The sequence below is a fragment of the Mustelus asterias genome, chromosome 24 (assembly GCF_964213995.1).
Source record: "Mustelus asterias chromosome 24, sMusAst1.hap1.1, whole genome shotgun sequence".
In the NCBI taxonomy this organism is placed as follows: Eukaryota; Metazoa; Chordata; class Chondrichthyes; order Carcharhiniformes; family Triakidae; genus Mustelus; species Mustelus asterias.
Window position 1 is genome coordinate 51,286,867 of NC_135824.1, and position 24,812 is coordinate 51,311,678.

A 24,812-nucleotide genomic window follows, 5' to 3' on the forward strand; every position below is an offset into this window, starting at 1 on the left:
TCCCCTGTGACTACAAACCCACTCCCAGAATGTTCCCTCTCCTCTCTCTAAACGGTGCTGATGGGGTTAACTGGGGAGGTGGGGACAAGGTCGGCGCGGAGTCTATCTATCGACTCTATTCGTCACGATCCAGAAGGCTCTCTCCTGCCAGCCTTGAGGGATGAATCACTCGCTATTTACCAAGTAGTACTCACGCAATTCTCACCGCCTCTTGCCTCCTTCCTCTGACTCTACCCCCGCAAGCCTTCCCCGGCTTTTTTTTTTCTAATGTCTACCACCACTTTTGTTTTAATTTTTTTTAAAAAACCAGGATCGCGGGATTCCCAAAATACCCAAGAGCCTGGCCCGGCGGGGGGGAAGAATCGGATTTCGAGACTGAATTCAATCTTTAAGGACCAATTCTTATTTGGAAAGAAAGACACACGGCCAGGAACTTCAAGTGAAGATCTCCGGCACAGAAGTGTCCACTTTGGAAAGATACATGAAATGGACCACTTTGTAACTCACCCCGCGCTACATTGCAACCTCTGGCTGTGTCAGGAGTCTCAGCCGCTTCCCACCGCGGGGCCGGATCGAGTTGCTGGGGCAACTTTGACAGAGGTGCTGGAGAGGGAGGGAGGGGAGAAGGGGGCAGGGGAGTGGAGGACATTGGTTCCCCCTCCCTCCTTTCCTTCCTTCCGGGCGCGAACGCCTGCCCACCAAGCTGCCACAGGGTGCTTCCTGGGAGTTGTAGTTGCGAACAGGCAAAAGGCAGAAAATGCTGAAAAATATCAGCAGCTCTGACAGAGAGAGAGAGTGACTGGGAGTGTTTGATGGGGACAGTGTAGAGGGAGCTTTACTCTGTATCTAACCCCGTGCTGTACCTGTCCTGGGAGTGTTTGATGGGGACAGTGCAGAGGGAGCTTTACTCTGTATCTAACCCCGTGCTGTACCTGTCCTGGGAGTGTTTGATGGGGGACAGTGCAGAGGGAGCTTTACTCTGTATCTAACCCCATGCTGTACCTGTCCTGGGAGTGTTTGATGGGGGACAGTGCAGAGGGAGCTTTACTCTGTATCTAACCCCGTGCTGTACCTGTCCTGGGAGTGTTTGATGGGGACAGTGTAGAGGGAGCTTTACTCTGTATCTAACCCCTTAGTGTCCTAAGCTAGTGGCTTTTAGAAACATAGAAACATAGAAAAACTACAGCACAAACAGGCCTTTTGGCCCACAAGTTGTGCCGAACACATCCCTACCTTCCAGACCTACCTATAACCCTCCATCCTATTACGCTCCATGTACTCATCCAGGAGTCTCTTAAAAGACCCTATTGAGTTCGCCTCCACCACCACTGACGGCAGCCGATTCCACTCGCCCACCACCCTCTGTGTGAAAAACTTACCCCTAACATCTCCCCTGTACCTACCCCCCAGCACCTTAAACCTGTGTCCTCTCGTAGCAGACATTTCCACCCTGGGAAAAAGCCTCTGAGAGTCCACCCGATCTATGCCTCTCAACATCTTATACACCTCTATCAGGTCTCCTCTCTTCCTTCGTCTCTCCAAGGAGAAAAGACCGAGCTCCCTCAGCCTATCCTCATAAGGCATGCCACTCAATCCAGGCAACATCCTTGTAAATCTCCTCTGCACCCTTTCAATCTTTTCCACATCCTTCCTATAGTGAGGCGACCAGAACTGAGCACAGTACTCCAAGTGGGGTCTGACGAGGGTCTTATATAGCTGCATCATTATCCCTGGACTCCTAAACTCAATCCCTTGATTGATAAAGGCCAGCACACCATATGCCTTCTTAACCACCTCCTCCACCTGCGGGGCCGATTTCAGAGTCCTATGGGCCCGGACCCCAAGGTCCTTCTGATCCTCTACAGTACTAAGAGTCTTTCCCTTTATATTGTACTCCTTCTTCCCATTTGACCTACCAAAATGGACCACGACGCATTTATCTGGGTTGAAGTCCATCTGCCACTTGTCCGCCCAGTCTTGCATCCTATCTATGTCCCTCTGTATCTTCTGACATCCCTCCAGACTATCCACAACCCCACCAACCTTCGTGTCGTCGGCAAACTTACCAACCCATCCCTCCGCTTCCTCATCCAGGTCATTTATGAAAATGACAAACAGCAAGGGTCCCAGAACAGATCCCTGGGGCACACCACTGGTGACCGACCTCCATTTAGAAAAAGACCCATCTATACCCACTCTCTGCCTCCTTTGGGCAAGCCAGTTCTGGATCCACCGGGCAGCAGCCCCTTGGATCCCATGCCCTCTCACTTTTTCTAGAAGCCTTGTATGGGGGACCTTATCGAACGCCTTGCTAAAATCCATATAAACCACATCTACCGCCTTCCCTTCGTCAATGTGTTTAGTCACATTTTCGAAGAACTCCACCAGGCTCGTAAGGCACGATCTGCCCTTGTCAAAGCCATGCTGAGTATTCTTGAGCATACTAAACCTCTCTCAATGCTCATATATCCTGTCCCTCAGGATCTTCTCCATCAGTTTACCAACCACTGAGGTTAGACTCACCGGTCGGTAATTACCTGGGCTATCCCTATTCCCCTTCTTGAAAATAGGAGCCACATCCGCAATCCTCCGGCACCTCTCCCGTCTCCATCGACGACGCAAAGATCATCGCCAGAGGCTCTGCAATCTCTTCCCTTGCCTCCCACAGTAACCTGGGGTACATCCCATCTGGACCCGGCGACTTATCTATCTTGATGCCATTCAAAGATTCCAGCACAACCTCTTTGTTAAAGTCCACATACTCAATCCTTTCAGTCCACCGCACACCCGCAGTACATCCACCCAGGTCCTTCTCCTCTGTGAAAACCGAGGCAAAATACTCATTGAGCACCTCTGCCATTTCTACTGGTTCCGTACAGACTTTCCCGCCTTCACCTTTTATAGGCCCTATTCGGTCACGTCTCATCCTTTTACTCTTCACATATTTATCGCACGTCTTAGGGTTCTCCTTAATCCTACCTGCCAGGGCCTTCTCGTGACCCCTTCTGGCTCTCCTAATTTCCTTCTTTAGTCCCTTCCTACAAGCCGTATACTCTTCTAAATCCCTATCTTCGCCAAGCTCTCTGAGCCTTTTGTACGCTTTCCTTTTCTTCTCGACTAGGTCCCGCACAGCTTTCGTGCACCACGGTTCCTTTAACCGACCAACACCTCCCTGTCTGCTCGGAACGTTGTCCTGTAGAACTCTAGACAGACATTCCTTGAAAAACTGCCACCTCTCTTCAGTACATTTCCCCGAGAATACCTCCTGCCAATTTACTCCTCTAATTTGCTGTCTAATGTCTTCATATTTCCCCTTACTCCATATAAACACTTTCCTAGCTTGCCTGATCCTCTCTTTTTCCAATGCAAGCCTAAAGGAGATAGAGTTATGATCGCTATCCCCAAGATGCTCTCCCACTGAGAGATCTGACACCTGTCCAGGTTCATTGGACCTGTCCAGGTTCATTTTGCCACCAAATAAACCTGTTGGAATTTAACCTGGTGTTGTGAGACTTCTTACTGTGTTTACCCCAGTCCAACACCGGCATCTCCACATAATGTTTGATGGGGACAGTGTAAAGGGAGCTTTACTCTGTATCTAACCCCGTGCTGCACCTGTCCTGGGAGTGTTTGATGGGGACAGTGTAGAGGGAGCTTTACTCTGTATCTAACCCTGTGCTGTACCTGTTCCGGGAGCGTGTGATGGGGACAGTGTAGAGGGAGCTCTGATGAAGTGTCATGCTGACTCGAAATGTTGGCTCTATTCTCTCTCTACAGATGCTGTCAGACCCACTGAGATTTTCCAGCATTCTCTGCTTTTGTTTCAGTTTTCAGCAGCTGCAGTATTTTTGTCTTTATCTTAGTGAAGCAAAGGCTTTGAGACATCCGCAGAATGGTTACAATCACAGGAGGCAAATCAGCCCCCAACCGAGCTTGTTCAATTAGATCAGGGCTGTCTCCTCTTTTGAGGGCCGTGAGTCCTGAACTGTCCTTCGGGACCTCTTTTCGCCTGTCCAAATTGCCTTTCCGGGAGTTTGGACATGTATTGGGGTATCCCCAAGAAGCCATTCTCCAAGTGTGAACTGAGACAGTATGTGCTTATGGGTAATGGGGCCCATCTCAGCCCACATGGCAATTCTTTCTGGCAAGTTATTGGTCAGTAGTCAGACCTTTGACCGACTTTTCTCCCCTGTATCCCAAGGACATCGAGATCAACCGAAGCTCCGAGATCAGTTGTGAGGTGGGGGCTCTCGAAATGTGAGTGTTGTTGGTCAGGCCACACTTATTGACCAACTCTAGTTGGCCTTGAGAAGTTGGTATTGGGCCTTCTTATTAAACTGTTGCAATCAGTATGATGATGGTGCAATGGCAAATCGGTAGGGAATTTTAGAATGCTAATCCAGGAGGAACAGCAGATATTTGACCAAGTCAGATTGGTATGTGCCTTAGAGCAATGTTTACAATCAGCAGCAGGTATCTTTGGGCCTATGATCCACCACTGGCCGTTATCTTGTGACATGTCTGGACTTATTGGAGATAGTTGATGAGAACTGATTGCTGTGATTGGTCAACAACTCAATTACTGGTGTATCATGTGACTCCAGAAGGTGAACTAGTTGGACCTTGATCTTTGAGCAACATTCAGATCACAGAATCATTAGGGCACAGGAGGCTGTTCGGCCCATCATGTCTACACCAGCTCTCCAAACGAGCATTATGACTTAGTACCATTTGCCTGTCTTTTCCACGTACACCTGCACATGGTTTCTATTCAAATATAATCTAACACCCTCTTGATTGCCTCGACTGAACTTGCCTCCACCTTCCAGGCAGCGCATTCCAGACCCCCAACCACTCGCTGTGTGAAAAGGCTTTTTTTCCCCTCACATCACATTTGCTTCTTTTGCAATTCACTTTAAGTCCATGTCCCTCTCGTTCCCGATCCTTTTCCGAGCAGGAACAGTTTCTCCCTGTCTACTCTGTCCAGCCCCCTCATGATTTTGAACATCTCGATCAAATATCCTCTTGGCCATCTTCTCTGCAAGGGAAACAGTCCCAACCTCTCCTCATAACTGAAGTTTCTCGTCCCTGGAACCATTCTTGTAAACCTCTTCTGCACTCTGTCAATGCGTTCACATCCTTCCTATAGTGTGTCGCCCAGAATAATGGCACTAATATTCCAGCTGAGATCTAACTAGTGTTTAGCAAAATCTCCTTGCTCTTAGAGTCATAGATAGTCATAGAGGTTTACAGCATGGAAACAGGCCCTTCGGCCCAACTTGTCCATGCTGCCCTTTTTTTTAAAACGCCTAAGTTAGTTCCAATTGCCCGCATCCCTCTATACCACTTGTACTCTTATGTCCCTATCGATAAACCCAGAATACTCTATGTTTTATTAACTGTTCTGTCCACCTGTCCTGCCACCTTCAATGATCTATGCACACATACACCCAGCTCCCTCTGCTCCTACACCCCCTTTAGAAATATACCCCATGCAGTGAATGGGTCTGAATGGCACTTGCCATTCAAGGCCTTACTAGAATTTCACATGATCTCTTTAGTCTCTTAACATTCAAATTCATCGGTTGCTGCACCTCAGACCAGGGGCAGCGTAGGCTTTCTGTCCAGTGGATTTCTAATCTCACACTAGCTTTGGCATAAGATTGATGAAAGTAACTGTTTTTCCATGGATTCCTGAAACTGAAAGCTTCTGTGAAAACGTCACCTTATCTGGTTTGTCTATGAGACAAGTTCAAAGAAGGCAGCATGGTGGCAGAGTGACTAGCACTACTGCCCCCACAGCACCAGGGACGCAGGTTTGATTCCCGGCTTGGGTCGCTGTCTGTGCGGAGTTTGCACATTCTCCCCGTGTCCGTGTGGGTTTCCTCCGGGTGCTCCGGTTTCCTCCCACAGTCCACAGATGTGCGGGTTAGGTGGATTGGCTATGCTAAATTGCCCCTTAGTGTCAGGGGGATTAGTTAGAGTAAATGCATGGGGTTATGGGGATGGGGCCTGGGTGGGATTGTGGTCAGTGCAGACTCGATGGGCCGAATGGCCTCCTTCTGCACTATAGAATTCTATGATAAAGGGCCATTGATTTGATTCTATTGCTGACAGATGGGATTAGGTGGGAGTTCAGGTGTTTCTAATGTGTCAGTGCAGACTCAATGGGCCGAAGGGCCTCTTCTGCACTGTATGATCCCATGATTGCTATAATGCTACCATTCACTTGTACAGAGATGCACGCTTCAGAATGATATACCCTACGTCACAAATAAAGATGTTAGGACAAAAATCTTGCACAGCCTTCTCTATCACGTACCAGACATTCCCCTTCGCTACATGGAACGGTTCATGTACAAATCGCTTGTCCAAACCTTCTCCAGGCACTCAGAAGATGCAGAGTTCAACATTTAGTATGCAGCTGCACACTGCTTTGAGCAAAGTAACAGGAGGAAGCCATTCAGCCCATCAAGCCTGCCCCACAATTCAATTAGATCACAGCCACTCATAGAATCCCTATAGTGCAGAAGAGGCCATTCGGCCCATCAAGACTGCACCGACTCTCTGGTAAGAGTTTTTTTTTTTACCAGGCCCTCTCCCCACACTATCCCATTTCCCATGGCTAATCCATCTAACCTACATATCTTGGGACACTAAGGGGCGAGTTAGCATTGGCCAATCCACCTAACTTGCACATCTTTGGACTGTGGGAGGAAACTAGAGCACCTGTAGGAAACCCACAGAGACAGGGGGAGAACGAGCAAACTCCATACAGTCATCCAGGACCGGATTTGAACCTGGATCCCTGGACCTGAGAGGCAGCAGTCTAACAACTGTGCACTTTCCCCACACTATCTCCTTTATGTTATTCATCTCCAGAAATCCATCAATTTCTGTCTTGAACATGCTCAAATGATTGAACTCCCACAGCCCTCTGGAATAGAAAATTCCAAAGATTATCCACCCTTGAGTGAAGAAATTCTTTATATCAGTCTTAAATGGCCTACCCCTTATCCCAAGATTATGTTCCCTGGTTTTAGACTCACTAGTAAGAAGTCTCACAACACCAGGTTAAAGTCCAACAGGTTTATTTGGTAGCAAATACCATAAGCTTTCGGAGCACAGCTCCTTCGTCAGATGGGGTGGATATCTGTTCTCCAACAGTGCACAGACACAGAAATCAAGTTACAGAATACTAATTAGAATGCAAATCTCTATAGCCAGCCAGGTCTTAAAGGTACAGATAATGTGGGTGGAGGGAGCATTCAACACAGGTTAAAGAGATGTGTATTGTCTCCTAACTCCCTCAACCCACATTATCTGTACCTTTAAGACCTGGCTGGCTGTAGAGATTTGCATTCTAATTATTCTGTAACTTGATTTCTGTGTCTGTGCACTGTTGGAGAACAGATTTCCACCCCATCTGACGAAGGAGCTGTGCTCCAAAAGCTTATGGTATTTGCTACCAAATAAACCTGTTGGACTTTAACCTGGTGTTGTGAGACTTCTTACTGTGCTTACCCCAGTCCAACGCCGGCATCTCCACATTTAGACTCACTAGCCAGGGGATCATCTTATCGATATATCCAACCTGTCACATCCTTGAACATTAATTTAAAGTTTATTTATTAGTCACAAGTAGGCTTAACATTAACACTGCAATGAAGTTACTGTGAAAATCCCCTCGTCGCCACAGGCCGGCACCTGTTCGGGTACACTGAGCAAGAATTTAGCATGACCAATTCACCTAAACAACACATCTTTGGACTGTGGGAGGAAACCGGAGCACCCGGAGGAAATCCACGCAGACGTGGGGAGAATGTGCAAACTCCACACAGACAGCGACCCAAGCCGGGAATCGAACTCGGTTCCCTGGCGCTAAGGCAGCAGTGCTAACCACTGTGTCATTATGCCACCCCTGCAAAATAATTGTTCTGCAACAGTTGAGAAATTGACCCTCCAATGACATGATCGGTTTTCCAGATAATTCTAGAATTTGATGGTTAGAAAGATTATGTTTTGAATGGGAATCATGGGGAATATTTCTCCTCATTAAGCCAATGGTGTCCACTATATCTCACTCTTCAAAGGCAAACATTACTTAAGTACGTTTAACCTTCATACATAGAATCATAGAAACCCTACAGTGCAGGAGTAGGCCATTCGGCCCATCGAGTCTGCATCGACCACAATACCACTCAGGCCCTATTTCCGTAACCCCACTTATTTACCCTGCTAATCCCCTGACACTAGGGTCAATTTAGCATGGCCAATCAACCAACCTGCACGTCTTTGGACTGTGGGAGGAAACCGGAAAACCCGGAGGAAACCCACGCAGACACGGGGAGAACGTGCAGACTCCACACAGACAGTGACCCGAGGCCAGAATTGAACCTGGGTCCGTCCCCTGGAGCTGTGAGGCAGCAATGCTAACCACTGTGCCAGCTAAAATTGTGGACAGCTACATAGTTGTTGAGTATATTCAAGAAGTCTAACAACACCAGGTTAAAGTCCAACAGGTTTATTCGGTAGCAAAAGCCACTAGCTTTCAGAGCGCTGCCCCTTCGTCAGGTGAGTGGGAGTTCTGTTCACAAACAGGGCATATAGACACAAACTCAATTTACAAAATAATGATTGGAATACGAGTCTTTACAGGTAATCAAGTCTTAAAGGTATGGACAATGTGAGGGGAGAGAGCGTTAAGCACAGGTTAAAGAGATGTGTATTGTCTCCAGACAGGACAGTAACCAGGCAAGACTGTTCTCTTCCTGTTGGGGAACACTTCAGCGGTCATGGGCATTCGGCCTCTGATCTTCGGGTGGGCGTTCTCCAAGGCGGCCTTCACGACACACGATGGCGCAGAGTCGCTGAGCAGAGACTGATGGCCGGGTTTAGCACACGAGGACGGCCTCAACCGGGATCTTGGGTTCATGTCACACTATCTGTAACCCCCACGACTTGCAAAATCTAACTGTCCTGTCTGGAGACAATACACATCTCTTTAACCTGTGCTTAATGCTCTCTCCACTCACATTGTCTGTACCTTTGAGACTTGATTACCTGTAAAGACTCGCATTCCAACCATTATTTTGTAAATTGAGTGTGTGTCTTTATATGCCCTGTTTGTGAACAGAACTCCCACTCATCTGTTGAAGGGGCAGCGCTCCGAAAGCTTGTGGCTTTTGCTACCAAATAAACCTGTTGGACTTTAACCTGGTGTTATGAGACTTCTTACTGTGTTTACCCCAATCCAACGCCGGCATCTCCACATCATGAGTATATTCAAATCAGAGGTTGACAAAATTAAGTTCATTTATTAGTCACAAGTATCTTACATTAACACTGCAATTAAGTTACTGTGAAAATCCCCTAGTCGCCTCACTCCGGCGCCTGTTCGGGTACACTGAGGAAGAATTTAGCCCGGCCAATGCACCCTAACCAGCACGTCTTTTAGAATGTGGGAGGAAACCAGAGCACCCGGAGGAAACCCACGCAGACACGGGGAGAACGTGCAGACTCCGCACAGACAGTGACCTGAGGCCGGAATTGAACCCAGGTCCCTGGTGCTGTGAGGCAGCAGTGCTAACCACTGTGCCACCCTTACAGTAAGAAGTCTCACGACACCAGGTTAAAATGCAACAGGTTTATTTGGTGCTATTTGAGGCTGAATTGTACCCATTGTTGTAAGCAAAAATAGGGATGAAAGGTCTTAAACAGGGAAATAAAACTACAGACAGACATTGTTCATGTAATTTTTAAAATTTTATTTTAAGAAAATGTAAATACCTGCATTTTCATTGGACAGTAATTGCATAGACATTTCAGCAGCACCACAGTCTGCATGTCACACTAAACCACAGCACACCTGCCGCCACCAACCAGGCCCTGCATTAGCAGCTCAAATAACAAGGACCTTGTGCATCCAAAGTCACTGCTCCTTTTACTATCCTCACCCCAATTTCGGATACACTCAACAGCAGACTTTGGAGCTGGAGATACTGGTTAACCAGTTGAATTAAAGTTTATTTATTAGTCACAAGTAGGCTTACATTCACACGGCAATGAAGTTACTGTGAAAATCCTAGTCGCCACACTCCGGCGCCTGTTCGGGTACACTGAGGGAGAATTTAGTATGGCCAAATAAACCTAATCTGCACATCTTTGGACTGTGGGAGGAAACCGGAGAACCCGGAGGAAACCCACGCAGACACAGGGAGAATATGCAGACCCCGCACAGACAGTGACCCAAGCCGGGAATCGAACCCAGGTCCCTGGCGCTGTGAGGCAGCAGTGCTAACCACCGGGCCGCCGTGCTGCCCTGCCCAAGAACAGGTTTAATCAAGACAGGGGAGTTACTAGAGTTCCCCTCAGAGTGGCAGGAACCTTGGTATTTGAGGCTTTTATAGCAGAGAAGTTAAGAGTTCCCATTCTAGAACGGTTCAGCAATCTTTATTGAAAAGTGCATGTGTGGGGACAGGAGGTGCACACAGGGATCAACGAGATACACCAATCCCTATCTAAACAGGCTGGGGTCATGCAGGAAGAGTGTAGAGGGCGGTTGGGCCCTGTGCAACCACACTTTAGTGCCTCTCAGACAGGAGGAACTGCGACCAGATTAAAAACCTCTCAAGTCCACTGCTTTTCCCTAGAGGTCCGTGTTTAACAGCTGTGCTGGGTTCATGTGGAACTGTTTACAGGTAGGATGTGTAAATTCACTCTAGAAGACTTACTGCATTGAAGCAAAACTTCCTGTGTTAAACATTTCCATAAATATATAACTATTAACATTAAATAAAATTCACAATTCTCCCTTAACGAGATAGTCTTTTTTTCAATATATATATATGTATATATATATATATATATACACACACACACACATAACACACAAGACTTGTCTGAACTACCTGCTCTCTCCAATATAGAACTGACATAATCAAAACAGGCTTTTAACTGTCACCATCGCACAGTAAGTTAGCTTTAAGAATTCTAAAACTTGTGGCCCTTATATTGCAATGAAAGGACAATTGTTGAGTTCCCCATTTGAATTCCAGAAAGTCTGGATAGTCCTGACTTAGCTTTTACCACCCAAACAAGGAACGTGAAAACACCCAACTGGTCGGTCAGCTTGGGAAAGAGAGATCGATTAACTCCCACCCAAAAGAGCCATCTCTTTCAGTTGCTGACAGACCTGCTGAGCGCTTCCACAGCCGGACTTTAAAAAAACCGCAAACTTTGGGCTTCTGGCGTTGAGCGAATGGTGAGACTGGTACAGCACGTCCCCCTTCTCCCAGCTCCTAGAGTGACTGATCAGAATTACACAGCAGGAAAGCCCATTCCAAAACACTGTGGACTACAGCTGCCTTGGCACGGGGATAATTAAGGGCTGCGTGTTGGATCAGGTTGTGCAACCTAGACAGGGAAAGAAAAAAGGAAGCACTCTTCCATGCTTGCTGGCCTGCACCGACACTCAGCATTGCCAAACCCCAAATCATTAAACCAGTCATTAGTGATAATTCTAAGGTTACCCATTAACAGCAGACTCCTTCCAACACCACAACTTCCACAGTTACTGGTTGAATTCCCACTTCAAGACCAGATTTTTAAAAAAAGATGTGCAGGGCAGTCCCTACCTTTACAGTGGCTCTTGCTGGAGAGCCCTGCAGTGCACTCTGCAACGCACCCATGAAAACTAAAGGTGAACATTTTTAAACATTTCTGACAGTTTTGTTTCTTAAATAGTCAAACCGAAGCATGGTTTGGGGGGGGGGGGGGGGGGGGTGTGAAAGCGTATACCCACCCCAAACACACTGTCCATGATTAAACATCTTCAAGCAAAACATTTTAAAAATCATCCTTTCAGTGCTAAGAAGCTTAAAACTTGCATAGAACAAAGTGAGCTTTGCAGACAGGCATAAAGTGTGCAGTTCCTCCGACATGTGTGAAAGCAGCTATCAGGGAAGCTAAACTGGGCACCAAGATTTTACGATGTCAGGATCTCTCAAACATTTGATAAACAGTCCCACTCGAACACTGAACTGCAGGTCGTGTCACGAGCGGCCAATTAAAAAGGAAACTAAACATAGGTGAGACAGACAGAAAGACACCAAATTTCTGATACACTCCAGGGTTACATGTTCAGAGTCGCCGACATTATAAACTTAATTTGTCTAAAATTATTCCAAAGCCTGTTAACAGTAGGAGGGAGCATCATGTGTACAAATGAGCCTTGTGCCGAAGATTTTTTTTAAAAAAACATTCACTGGCAAGTGGAGTAGAAAAGAAAAAAAAAGTTATACAATCAAAGCATGGCTTAAAATAAGTTTCAAGATTCAGGCCACGAAACATCATATGAGACTTCACTATGCAGAACAGAAGACTGTGGTGGTGCAGGGGGAGAGGTTTAATTAGAAATCATGTTATCTGTGTCCTTGGATAACAGGTGCAAAACCAATACAATATAAAGTGACAGAATAAATAAAAGTAAGAAGCACGCACCTCGTTGTTCTACCCTCCCAAAAAAACATGATAATCAACACTGCACTGCCCGAACGTATGGAAGGTAAAACTCAGCAGGGATCAGAACAGAGCGGGTAAAGAAGGCAGCACAGCTGCTGGAAGAATGATTCAGTGAACACTTCCAACGTGGTGAAGCCACTAACTAGAATCACTGGTGTGCACCCACCAGTCCAGCAACCCAACCGCGTGATTTGGAGGGGCGGGGGGGGAGAAGAGAGAGGGCACACACTCTCACTGTTGGGGTCACCAGTGACGCGAGAGGCAGCTTTCCTCTCGCCTAGTGTTAAAGCACTCGCGTTGCTTCACAATTTGTGATTGCTGCCATGCAAAATTCATTACAGAAGATGTAAAAGGATAGTCACTGGACAACCCCCGCCCCCTCCACCATTTAATTTCAAACCAAGTCCTTCAGGGAAGTAAACCAGGTGAACCGCTGTGTTGGGAGCTGAACAACAGCATCATTTTAAAAATCTGTGCCTTGTGAAACAGATAACGGCTCAAAAAGGTGATCCTCCTCCCCTCATTATATTTAATCTGAATCCTACACAGGGATTCAGACTCTTCTCAAAATAAACCCAACAAATTAAGTGGCTTATATACACAGTACAAAAATTCAACTCATAGATTACCGTAAAACTCTGCTTCATGCAATGTGCCATCATGAAACAAAGATTAAAAATATTTAACTGTGCCTATAGTGCGGTTATGAAACACCAATCAGTTTAATATGGCTATTTAACCTATCTTCATTTATAAAACTGAAAAGGGACCTCAACCTTACATAGCAGTATCCATGTTCTTAATATCTACCTATGACACTTTTAAATATTATTAAACAATACTGAATGGTACAGCACCCCCACAGTGTCAAAATTTGGGGGGGGAAATCAAAAGATCTTCCATCCTGTGATATTCAGATCTTACACCTTATATTCTGCAGGTAGAAATATGTCAACATTCTGGGGCAAAGAAAAACACAAAAAGCGACTAAGGATCAGTGCAGAGTCACTTCAGCATCACTGCACTGTACCCACTGGAAATGGCTAGTTAGCTGGATAAAGGCTTTTAAGTTTCAGTCAAATACCAAGGGTCTTCAAACAGTCCACCTTCAGCCGTTATCCTCCGCACCAGTGGCAGACGGCATGTTTCGAGTCCAGAAAAGGCAATATACACAGCCGACTCCATTCGGAAAGGAATATCCGGGAGGCTTGTGGGTAGAAGGGTTGGCAGCCAGACCAGATTCCCACTGCATGGAAGAGCATTAAGGCATAGGACTGCTTAGCACCACAGCAGCGGGATGACTGTGGGGCAGGGATTCAATACAACAAACGTTCTACGTCCCTTAGCAGGTACAAAGTCCACAGTGCAAGTTTGGAGCATGGGTGGGGAGAGGTTAAGCAGGAAAATGGTCTCAAAAGCTGGACGACCGCTGTGTCGAGTCTTGAAACAACAGCACAGCAAGATACCTGGAGCCTGGCCCCCCCCCTCGAAAACTGAAGAGTTTAAAAACTCCCCCAGTTTCACATTCACCTGGCAAACATTGATATAAAGCCTTTGGCTTTGAAACCACATCCACTTCAGAAGGCAAGGCCTTCCTGAGCCGCCTCCCCTGTGACTGGCGAGTGGCATTGCTGGCTGTGGTTTCATTCCAGTAGCAGCTTTATTCCAGTTCCCCGGCGTCTAACATCACATTTCGTCACTTCACATTCAAAAGAGGTAGGCTCAAAAAAATAGGACAACTCTTCCCTTGTAATAATCTCAATTTTTAAAAAAAACTTCAAATCCAGCTTGTGGACAAATAAAAGCAAAGGTCACAGAAAACACACACCCACAAACTTCCAGCGCAATGATTAATGAAACAAAAAAATGTCCAACCTTATTTCTAGGATACAATATGGAGTAACTTTGATCTATTTCTCATAGGGCCCTATGAAGCTGCCCGGGACATATTTGTTCAATGATGTTGGCAGGGCCCAAACCTATTGATAAAAATTACATCTATTTACAGCCCCTAACTCCCCAAATCGCATACACTGATCTGAAATGTTGCCCCATGTTGATTTGGAGCCCTGAGTAAAAAAATGAGCAACGGGAGCTGTGCCCGCCTCACGTCCCTCGAATAGTGAGGGGGGAGGGTGGGGGGAGGTGGGGGTTGTCTTTGGCTTGTGGAAGTCAGTCAGTAGCCTGTCACAGTGAGGTAGTTCCTCACGAGCTGACCAGGATCTCCATGATGTGATCCAGGTCGTTCAGGTCAGTCCTTAAGCTTGGATTGGCTCCCAGCGAAGAGGAGGAATTGCATGAGGGGTAGGTCTTGGCCAGGTCATCAGCCGCGCCGGGGGGCGCCACCCGGCCACTGGGAGCTGGCCCCACCGCAGCTGCGTCACAGTCGCATACAGAGGTGTCAATGTCAAGGAAAAGGTCATCCAGGGTCACGCCTACGAGGTAACTGGAGCTCATGATCTCAAAGCTGCCAAACACAGACTCCAAAGGCCGAGGAGGCTCCAGGGGATGGACGTCCTCTTTGTCACCATCTTCTGCTGTCGTGTCCATCGCCTCTGGCGAGTCCAGAGTCTCCTGTGGGGGTGGTTGCGAAGGGCTCCCGTCGATAACAATGTCAAGGTCCCGGAGGATGGAGTTAATGGCGGAGGAGAGAGAGAAGTCCTCGTCGGAGGCGGTGGACATGTAGTCCTCCAGGCCATCGCCAAATCCAGCCGGGTGGCCCTCAGTGGTCAGCCGCGAGGGCGGGGGCTCTCGCTGGCTGCCCAATTCTGCACACCCGGCGTCCAAGGCCAAGGCAGATGCCAGCTGGCTGCTCTCCAGCCGAATCTCCTCCTGGATCTGCCGCAGGGTGTTGGCAATCAGCACGGTGCGCCGGAGGCTGAGCTCCGGCAGTGTCCGCCCACTCTGCATCTTATTCAGTGAGGTGTTGAGCACTAGCTGCCGCTTGAGGCTATAGGACTGCGGACAGTCGGCGAGGTTCTGACAGGAATCCAGACCCCCATCAGCATGGCGTTTCCGCTTCACACCTTTCCCAACCATTGAGACCTGCCAAGGTAAAGGAGAACTGTTAGCATGGGCCGCAAGACAGTTGGTGCAAAGCCCAACATGCAGAAGGCAACAGGCACAACTCTCAATCTGTGCCAATACTAACCTACCTAGGACGGCAAAAGAAGAGTTGTTAATTACATAGAAGTTATATTACAAAACAGCCAATTCTGTCTCTTAGAGTCATAGAGGTTTACAGCATGGAAACAGGCCCTTCGGTCCAACTTGTCCATGCCGCCCTTTTTTTAAACCCCTAAGCTAGTCCCAATTGCCCGCATTTGGCCCATATCCCTCTATACCCATTTTACCCATGTAACTATCTAAATACTTTTTAAAAGACAAAATTGTACCCACCTCTACTACTACCTCTGGCAGCTTGTTCCAGACACTCACCACCCTCTGTGAAAAAATTGCCCCTCTGGACACTTTTGTATCTCTCCCCTCTCACCTTAAACCTATGCCCTCTAGTTTTAGACTCTCCTACCTTTGGGAAAAGATATTGACTATCTACCTTGTCTATGCCCCTCATTATTTTATAGACCTCTATAAGATCACCCCTCAGCCTTCTACGCTCCAGGGAAAAAAGTCCCAGTCTATCCAGCCTCTCCTTATAACTCAATCCATCAAGTAGCATCCTAGTAAATCTTTTCTGCACTCTTTCTAGTTTAATAATATCCTTTCTATAATAGGGTGACCAGAACTGTACACAGTATTCCAAGTTTGGCCTTACTAATGTCTTGTACAACTTCAACAGGACGTCCCAATTCCTGTATTCAATGTTCTGACCGATGAAACCAAGCATGCCGAATGCCTTCTTCACCACTCTGTCCACTTGTGACTCCACTTTCAAGGAGCTATGAACCTGTACCCCTAGATTTCTTTGTTCTGTAACTCTCCCCAACGTCCTACCATTAACTGAGTAAGTCCTGCCCTGGTTCAATCTACCAAAATGCATCACCTCGCATTCGTCTAAATTAAACTCCCATCTACCATTCGCCGGCCCACTGGCCCAATTGATCAAGATATCGTTGCCATCCTAGATAACCTTCGTCACTGTCCATGCCTAATTTATATCTGACCATCCTTCATCAACACCCATCAGCACACCTTTCTTGGGCTCGGGAAGATGAGGATTAATCAGCCTTGGTTCCTGCTCCTGGTCGATCTCTAAAAGTCTAGAATTGTACAGAGGACAGCGTTCAGCTGATCATACCAGAGTCAGTTCTTTGAAAGAGTTATCCAATCCCACTCTGATCCCCAAATTGACCCTTTTTCAGCACGTATTTAATTCCGTCTCGAAAGTAACCACTGAATTCCCTTTCTGGCAACGCACTTGCGATGAATCAACCTTTCCTCTCACTACTTCACTTCTTTTACCAATTAGCCTGGGCTGGAAAAATACAGATATAATCAGGTAAGGGACATTGTCCGACTCAGTTGTGATCCAGGCAAGGTCAAATACCCTGTCAAAACTTGCTGTGGGCTTATGTCAGGAGTTGGATGAGGATTTTTGATATACCAAGGGTGCAAAAGGAATGTGGCACAATGGTTAGCACACTGCCCCACAGCGCCGGTTCAATTCCAGCCTCGGGTGAGTCTGTGCCGAGTTTGCACATTCTCCCCATGTCTGCGTGGGTTTCCTCCGGGTGCTCCGGTTTCCTCCCACGGCCCAAAAGATGTGTAGGTTAGGTGGATTGGCCGTGCTAAATTGCCCCTTAGTGTCAGGGGGACTAACAGGGCAAATGCACGGTGTTACGGGGTTAGGGCCTGGGCGGGGATGGTGTCAATGCCAGCTCGATGGGCTGAATGGCCTCCTTCTGCACTGTCAAGGTTCTATGAAATTGAGAAAGAAAGACACTAAGGCGATACTGGAAGAGAAGACAGGAGTTTTGCCAATGTCCTGGCCAACATACCACTCACCAGAAGTGAATAACTGTCTATTCAGGAAATGCTGAGGGGAAAAAAATAAGAGGGTGGGACATTTAATTCAAAGCTTTCCCCCTATTTTCAGATACACCAATAGCGTTTACTGACTGGGTCAGTTTTGATTCTTTACTGGCACTCTCCCTTACATAAAAAACTCATATTTGTCTACATCGCAGCATTTTCTCTTTTTATTTCAGACTTCTAGCCTCCGCAATATTTCGCTTTTATTCTGTGCAGCTTCTGTTCACAATAACTAATCCAAAAATAGAACTTGGGGCATTTTTCAGTCATCCTAAAGCCTTGACGAGGTTAGACCTCTCTGTAAGCAACAAGGAACTGAAACACAACAATGGCTGTGCAAAGGACTCATGATGTGGAGGTGCCGGCGTTGGACTGGGGTAAGCACAGTAAGAAGTCTCACAACACCAGCTTAAAGTCCAACCCTGGACTTTAACCTTTGGACTTTAACCTGGTGTTGTGAGACTTCTTACTGTGCAAAGGAGCCCAGGAGTCTGAACACTCATCTCTCTCCCCTCCCTTCAACAACTATTACCAAAGGAGCAAAGGTCATGTTAGATACACCTGATAACAAATGTAATGTTGATCTTGTAACAACACAAAGCTCAAAATGGACTGGGGGGAGCCTTCCAAGGATATTAAACCCCTGTTGAGGGGGAAGAGGGTAGGACACTAATTCCCCCTGTTTTTACGTACACTGACCGGGCCAGTTTTGACTCTTCACTTTCCTTATATAAAAGCCCACATTCTTCTGTACAATGCATTAACTGACAGCTGCAATGGCTACACAATGGTTAAGCGCGAATGTGCCCTCTCCAATCATGCGTACTTCCACCAATAGTAGCAGGAGTAGACCATTCGGCCCTTTGAGCCTGCTCCGCCATTCATTTTGATCATCAAATTCAATATCCTGATTCCCCCCCTTATCCCTTGATCCCCTTAGCCCCAAAAGCCATATCGTAGAATCTACGGCGCAGAAGGAGGCCATTTGGCCCATCGAGCCTGCACCGACAATTCCATCCAGGTTCTATCCCCATAACCCCATATATTTACCCTTCTAATTCCCTGGACATTAACAGGCAATTTAGCCCGGCCAATCAACCTAACCTGCACATATTTGGACTGTGGGAGGAAACCAGAGCACCGGGAGGAAACCCACGCAGACACGGGGCGAATGTGCAAACTCCACACTGACAGTCTATTTCTAATTTCTTCTTGAAATCACACAATGTTTTGGCCGCATGGTGGCACAGTGGTTAGCACTGCTGCCTCACAGCGCCAGGGACCCGGGTGCAATTTCCGTCTTGGGTCACTGTCTGTGCGGAGTCTGCATGTTCTCCCCGTGTCTGCGTGGGTTTCCTCCGGGTGCTCCGGTTTCCTCCCACAGTCTGAAAGATGTACTAGCTAGGTGCATCGACCGTGCTAAATTCTCCCTTGGCGTACCCGAACAGGCACTAGAGTGTGGCCACTAGGGAATTTTCACAGTAACTTCATTGCAGTGTTAATGTAAGCCTACTTGTGACACTAATAAATTAACTTTAAACTACTTTCTGTGGTAGTGAATTCTGTACTTTTACCGCTCTCTGGGTACTGGTGAGGAATCCGGAGCCATGCCCTTGGTCACTGTTACTGCCACTCCCCTCTTGGTCACTGCTAGCCCCTCAAAGTGGATTTCCTGCTGATGAGATCTGTTAACTTAGCACCGAAAGGTAGGAATGGCACCAGAACGGCCAGGGGTTTAACACGCAGAGATCTTCACCATATTGGAGAAACCCAGAATTTGGTTTCCCTATGCGACGTGCACGATCCCGATCCCATCCAGAGGAACTGCCAGAGCACAGCCTGGAAAAAGCACTGGAGTTTAACCTGCTAAAACCACACAGCTTCAGCACTGGCGAACAGCAGCTGCTTATCCAACACAGAGCGATCATATTTGCAGGTTGTTCAGTCCAGTGGGGTTACCCAGCTCCCAGTGACAGCTTTACTCACCAGGTTTGATCAGTGAACCAGGTCACCACTGGTGGCCCAGAGCACTCCGGAACAGACTCAATCATCAATCACTCAATCTGCCCTCAACGGGTTGACTGTTCCAGTAACCCGAGGAACAGGAGCTGAGTTCAAATCCCATCGTGGCAGTTTGAATTCAGCCTGGAAAAATCTGGAAATACAAAACTGGTTATCAGTAAAAGGAGCACCTGAAGTTTCTGCAGAAGCATCGTTTAGACCCGAAACATTAACTGTATCTCGCCACAGATCTGCTGAGTTTATCCAGCATTTTCTGTTTTCATTTCAGATTTCCAGCATTTTGCTTTTATTTTCTGGATAAAAGCAAATTACTGCGGATGCTGGAATCTGAAACCAAGAGAAGAAATGCTGGAAAATCTCAGCAGGTCCGGCAGCATCTGTGAGGAGAGAAAAGAGCTGACGTTTCGAGTCCAGACGACCCTTTGTCAAAGCTCGAGCAATTTCTCTTTTGGTTTGCTTCTATTTTCCTTCAGTTTCTGGATTGCTATAATATCCCAAGTGGCTCACCTGTTCCTGCAGGAAAGAAACCAACCATCTTTATCTAACTAACCTGTGAATTAAGAACATAAAAAATAAGAGCGGCACGGTGGCACAGTGGTTAGCACTGCTACCTCACAGCTCCAGGGACCTGGGTTCAATTCCCGGCTTGGGTCACTGTCTGTGTGGAATCTGCACATTCTCCCCATGTCTGCGTGGGTTTCCTCCGGGTGCTCCGGCTTCCTCCCACAGTCCAAACACGTGTGGGTTGGGTTGATTGGCCGTGCTATATTGCCCCTTAGTGTCCCGGGATGTGTAGGATGTGTTGGGGGGATTGGTAAATACATGGGGAGAGGGCCCAGGGTGGGATTGTTGTTGGTGCAGACTCGATGGGCCAAATGGCCTCCTTCTGCACTGTAGGGTTTCTATTATTTCCATGAAGAGAGAGATACAGCCCTTTGAGCCTGCTTCAACATGATCATGTCTTACCCTCTCGCTGAACTCTATTTTCCTGCCTGCTCCCTTAGCTACTGATTCCCCGGTGACCAAACATCTGTCTATCCCAGCCTTAAAGATATTTAATGATGAAGCATCTACAACCCTCTAGGGTAGAAAACTGCCAGGATTCACAACACAATTTCTCATCTCATTCTTCAAGGTTCAGCTGCTTTTCACCGAGACTGTGCCCAAATATTCCCCACTCCCCAGCCAGGGGAAAGAACCTCTGTCCTCTCAAGCCCCTTCAGAATCCAGGAGATCACTTGTCGCCCCAGAGAATATAGGCCCAATGTAGCCTCTCATCACAGGACAACCTCATCTCAGGAACAACTCTAGTGACCCGTCATTGTCTCACCGCCAAGGCAAGTACATCCTTCCTTGGATATGGAGCTCATAACTGCCACAGCATGTGACTTTAGGCACACACCACTGTTGATACTGAACTCCCCTCTGATGTATCAGAGGAGGTACTGCAAACAGAGTAACACTAAAGACTAATCCCATCATTTTTAACCATTCAATGCAAAACACTCGAACACCCTCCTGCAAATCTCCCTCAATAGACTGGGAGGTACAGAACATAGAGACTTTCATTAATCATAGAATCCTACAGTGCAGAAGGGCGACCATTCGAGTCTGCACCGACCACAATCTTACCCAGCCCCTACCCCCATGCATTTACCCCAGCTAGTCCCCCGACACCAGGGGGCAATTTAGCATGGTCAATCCACCTAACCCGCACGTTTTTGGACTGTGGGAGGAAACCCCACGCAGACACAAGGAGAACGTGCAAACTCCGCACAGATAGTGACCCAAGCTGGGAATCGAACCGAGGTCCCTGGCGCTGTGAGGCAGCATTGTTAATCACTGTGCCACCGTGCGACCTCCTGAAAATGAATGAGTAGGCCATTTGGCCCTTCGAGCATGCTCTGCCATTCATTGTGATGATAGCTAACCATCAAATTCAATATCCTGGTTCCACCCCCCATATCCCTTTAGCCTCAAGAGCTATATCTAATTTCTTCTTGAAATCACACAACGTTTCGGACTCATGGTGCTACCTAGCTCTACAATGCCCCAAGTTCCAGGTCATTTGCCTTCTTGCAAGTTTGTGTGTCTCATACATCTTAATTAACATTAAAATGACAGTCCTCTCCAGCTCTAACTGGACTAGAAGAACCTCACCTTATCCCGAATCTCCAAACAGTATGACACCCCTTCCTCCTCAACCTGTAATGTCCCACTTCATTCTGAATACCTTCCCCCATGACCTGTGATGGCCCCCTCCTCCAGGCCCAGTGTGCGATGGCCCCCTCCTCCAGACCCAGTGTGCGATGGCCCCCTCCTCCAGACCCAGTGTGCGATGGCCCCCTCCTCCAGACCCAGTGTGCGATGGCCCCCTCCTCCAGACCCAGTGTGCATTGGCCTCCTCCTCCAGACCCAGTGTGCGATTCCCTCCCTCCTCCAGACCCAGTGTGCGATGGCCCCCTCCTCCAGACCCAGTGTGCGATGGCCCCCTCCTCCAGACCCAGTGTGCGATGGCTCCCTCCTCCAGACTCAGTGTGTAATGTGCCCTCCCTCCCCCTTCAGACCCGTCCCAGCCCGCGAAGCCCCGCCCACCTCTTGCCTCCCAGCCTGGGAGGCCACGCCTTCGACCGCGCGTGCGCACTCCGCCGCCTGGGGCCACCGGACTCGGGGAATCCTGGGAGGTGGAGTCTCATCTCTCTCTCCCCCACCCCATCCCACACCACCCGACCCCCACCTTCAACCCAAACGACCAGGTGGTGTGCGGCTGCGCGGTGGGCCGCGGCTGCGCAGTAGGGCCGCCTCAAAAAAAATTAACCAAACTCCAAACCCCGAACGGCATCGCGGCACCGCACGCATGCGCAGAGGCGAAATACCCCCTCTATCAACCGCTCCCCCCTCCACCAAAAGCCATGGGGAGAGGAAGGTACGGGTCTCATCCCCTCTACCTTACCCCCCTCCCGGCAACTACACCCCCCCCCCCCCCCCCCGGGGACGCCGACCCCTCAGGCTGGCCATCCAACCGGCCTTTCCACCAAACCCCGGGTGAAAAGCGGAGCGCCCGCAAAACAAAAAAAAAATTGGGGATCAAGAATAATAATATATTAAAAATCACAAAGTCTCTCCGGGAAAGCGGGGGGAGGGGGGCACTCACTACCTGCTGAGTAAACTTGGAAGCGATTTGGTTTTGTTTCTTTTTTTAATTTTCCGCCACCCCAACATCACCGGCTCCCGGAAAGCTTTTTCCCTCCTCACCGACCCGCGGCCGCCATCATGACCCGTCCGCTAGCCGCCGAGTTCTTCATGTTGTTTTCCTCCTCTCTCTCTCTCTCCCCTCCCCCCGCGGGGGCCGCCGAGCGCCGCCGAACCAACCAGCGGAAGCACCCGCCCACTCGAGCCGCTTATTGGTCGCCACCCTCCGGTCCAATGGCAGGGGCGGCTGTCCTATCCCAAGTCGCCGATTGGTTGACGCGGCCGTCCATCAGCGGGGAGAGGACTGATTGACGGCCGGCTCGGCCAATCGGCAGCGCGGGCCGGGAAAAAAAAACTCGGGGGTTTGAAACACCAACCGATTAAACGGTCGCCAGGTTCAGTCATTTATCGTCAACTTTCCCATCGGCCGGGCCGGGGTAGGGTATTGGCGATCAAATCCTCGGCCTTCAACGCCATCTTATTTTTTAAAATTTTATTTTAACTCCGTTGCTAAGATACGGCCAAGGCCGATTGTGATTGGCGCGGCGGGGGCGTGCACGGGCCGGCCCCTGGGGCATTGCCATCGATGATTGGTGGAGAGTGTGCCAGCGACATGAATGGGGCCGACCAATGGCCGGGGGGGGGGGGGGGGGGAGTCGGCAGTGGTAATTGGCGGAGCGTGTGGAAGGGTTGGCCAATGGCGGGGAGTCGGCAGTGGTGATTGGCGGAGCGTGCGGAATGGGCTGGCCAATGGCGCTTGACCTGCGGTGATTGGCGGGAGCGCCATGAATGGGCGCGGTGATTGGGTGACGAGGGGCAGTGACGTGTTGGGCTGACCAATGGGCGCGGCGGCAGCTCCCCTCTGTGCCCCGTCGGCTGACGTCACTGGGTGGGGCGGGGTCAGGGTCGTCGAGGGCGGGGTCTGGTCGCCGCCCCGCCCCCTCCCCTCCAGTAGGCGGGGCGATGGCGATGGGGGGCGTGGTCGGCAGCATCAAGCACCTGGCGGAGTTCCAGGCAGCGCTGGAGGTGAGCGAGCGCCAGCTAGTGGTCATCCTCTTCTCCGCCAACTGGTGCGAGTTCTGCCAGATGATCCAGCTCTACTTCGACCAGTTCGCCGAGTGCTACCCGGGCGTGGGGTTCTACGAGGCGGACATCAGTGTGGCCAAGGACGTGGTGCAGCGCTGCCGCATCGAGTGGTTCCCCACCTTCCAGTTCTACAAGGCCGGCGCCAAGATCTTCCAGTTCAAGGGACCCAACCGCTGCCTCCTGGAGCGGATGATCCAGAAGCTGCAGGGAGACGACCCGCAAAGCTCGGCTAAAGTAAAACCCACCAACCCCTGAACCTGCCCCGGCTCTGCCTCCTTATTGTAGTCACCAGGTTATATTGGCTTCACTGGATTCCCCAGCCACTGGATTCCTCAGCCACTGGATTCAGTACACAGTGGATTCCCTACACAGTGGATTCCCTACACACTGTGTTCCCTACACACTGTGTTCCCTACACACTGGGATTCCCTGCTCACTGGGATTCCCTACACACTGGGCTCCTTACATACTGGATTCCCTACCCACTGGATTCCCTACCCACTGGATTCCCTACCCACTGGGTTCCCAAGACACTGGGATCCCTAGACACTGGGTTCCCTAGACACTGGGCTCCCTACATACTGGATTCCCTGCACACTGGGTTCCTTTATATAAACATAGAAACTAGAAGCTGGTGTAGGCCATTCGGCCCTTTGAGCCTACTCCATCATTCATTTTGATCATGGTTGATCATCAAATTCATTATCCTAATCCCCCCTTCCTCCACCGCCCCCCCCCCCCAGATATCCCTTGATCCCTTTAGCCCCAAGAGCTATATCTCATTTCTCAACTACTTTCTGTGGTAATGAATTCCACACATTCACCACTCACTGGGTCATGGAGGTCATGATAAGCCTCATGGCGGAAAGAAGGGGCTGGTCTGGTACCTGACTGGTCTCACACTTGCGAAATGGTCACCAGACTGAGACAGGACATTGAACAATACATATTTGGTTCAGGGAACTGTGATAGCAACATGCGTAGACTTTAGCCATGTA

The 24,812-nt window shown here is 48.8% G+C and overlaps 2 protein-coding genes and 1 pseudogene across 9 annotated transcripts in view; 1 reads left to right on the top strand and 2 right to left on the bottom strand.

Annotated features, from left to right (window-relative positions):
• Nucleotides 1-708, bottom strand: part of LOC144511386 (SERTA domain-containing protein 1-like) — a 31,150-nt gene extending 30,442 nt beyond the window's left edge. For 4 of the 5 annotated variants that reach the window (XR_013500800.1, XR_013500799.1, XR_013500798.1 and 1 more), the window contains exon 1: nt 508-708. The gene's annotated coding sequence lies outside the window, so the exon portion shown is untranslated. The remainder of the gene's footprint in view (nt 1-507) is intronic. The other variant, XM_078241690.1, reaches the window with a different exon arrangement.
• Nucleotides 709-9,752: 9,044 nt separating this feature from the next.
• Nucleotides 9,753-22,888, bottom strand: LOC144511378 (SERTA domain-containing protein 2-like). Of its 4 annotated transcripts, none has more exons than XM_078241675.1 (3): nt 22,792-22,888; nt 19,501-19,669; nt 9,753-15,567 (listed from the first exon to the last, which is right to left on the bottom strand). In XM_078241675.1, exon 3 carries the CDS (start codon nt 15,559-15,561, stop codon nt 14,728-14,730), a length of 834 nt encoding a protein of 277 aa, XP_078097801.1. In that variant the 5' UTR covers nt 15,562-15,567; nt 19,501-19,669; nt 22,792-22,888; the 3' UTR covers nt 9,753-14,727. The 4 variants fall into 4 exon arrangements, with proteins under 4 accessions (XP_078097801.1, XP_078097800.1, XP_078097803.1 ...); XM_078241674.1 differs by having other exon boundaries at nt 22,694-22,878; XM_078241677.1 differs by lacking the exon at nt 19,501-19,669 and having other exon boundaries at nt 22,792-22,864.
• An 803-nt stretch (nt 22,889-23,691) lies between these two features.
• Nucleotides 23,692-24,069, top strand: LOC144511499 (thioredoxin pseudogene; annotated as a pseudogene).
• Nucleotides 24,070-24,812: the final 743 nt, after the last annotated feature.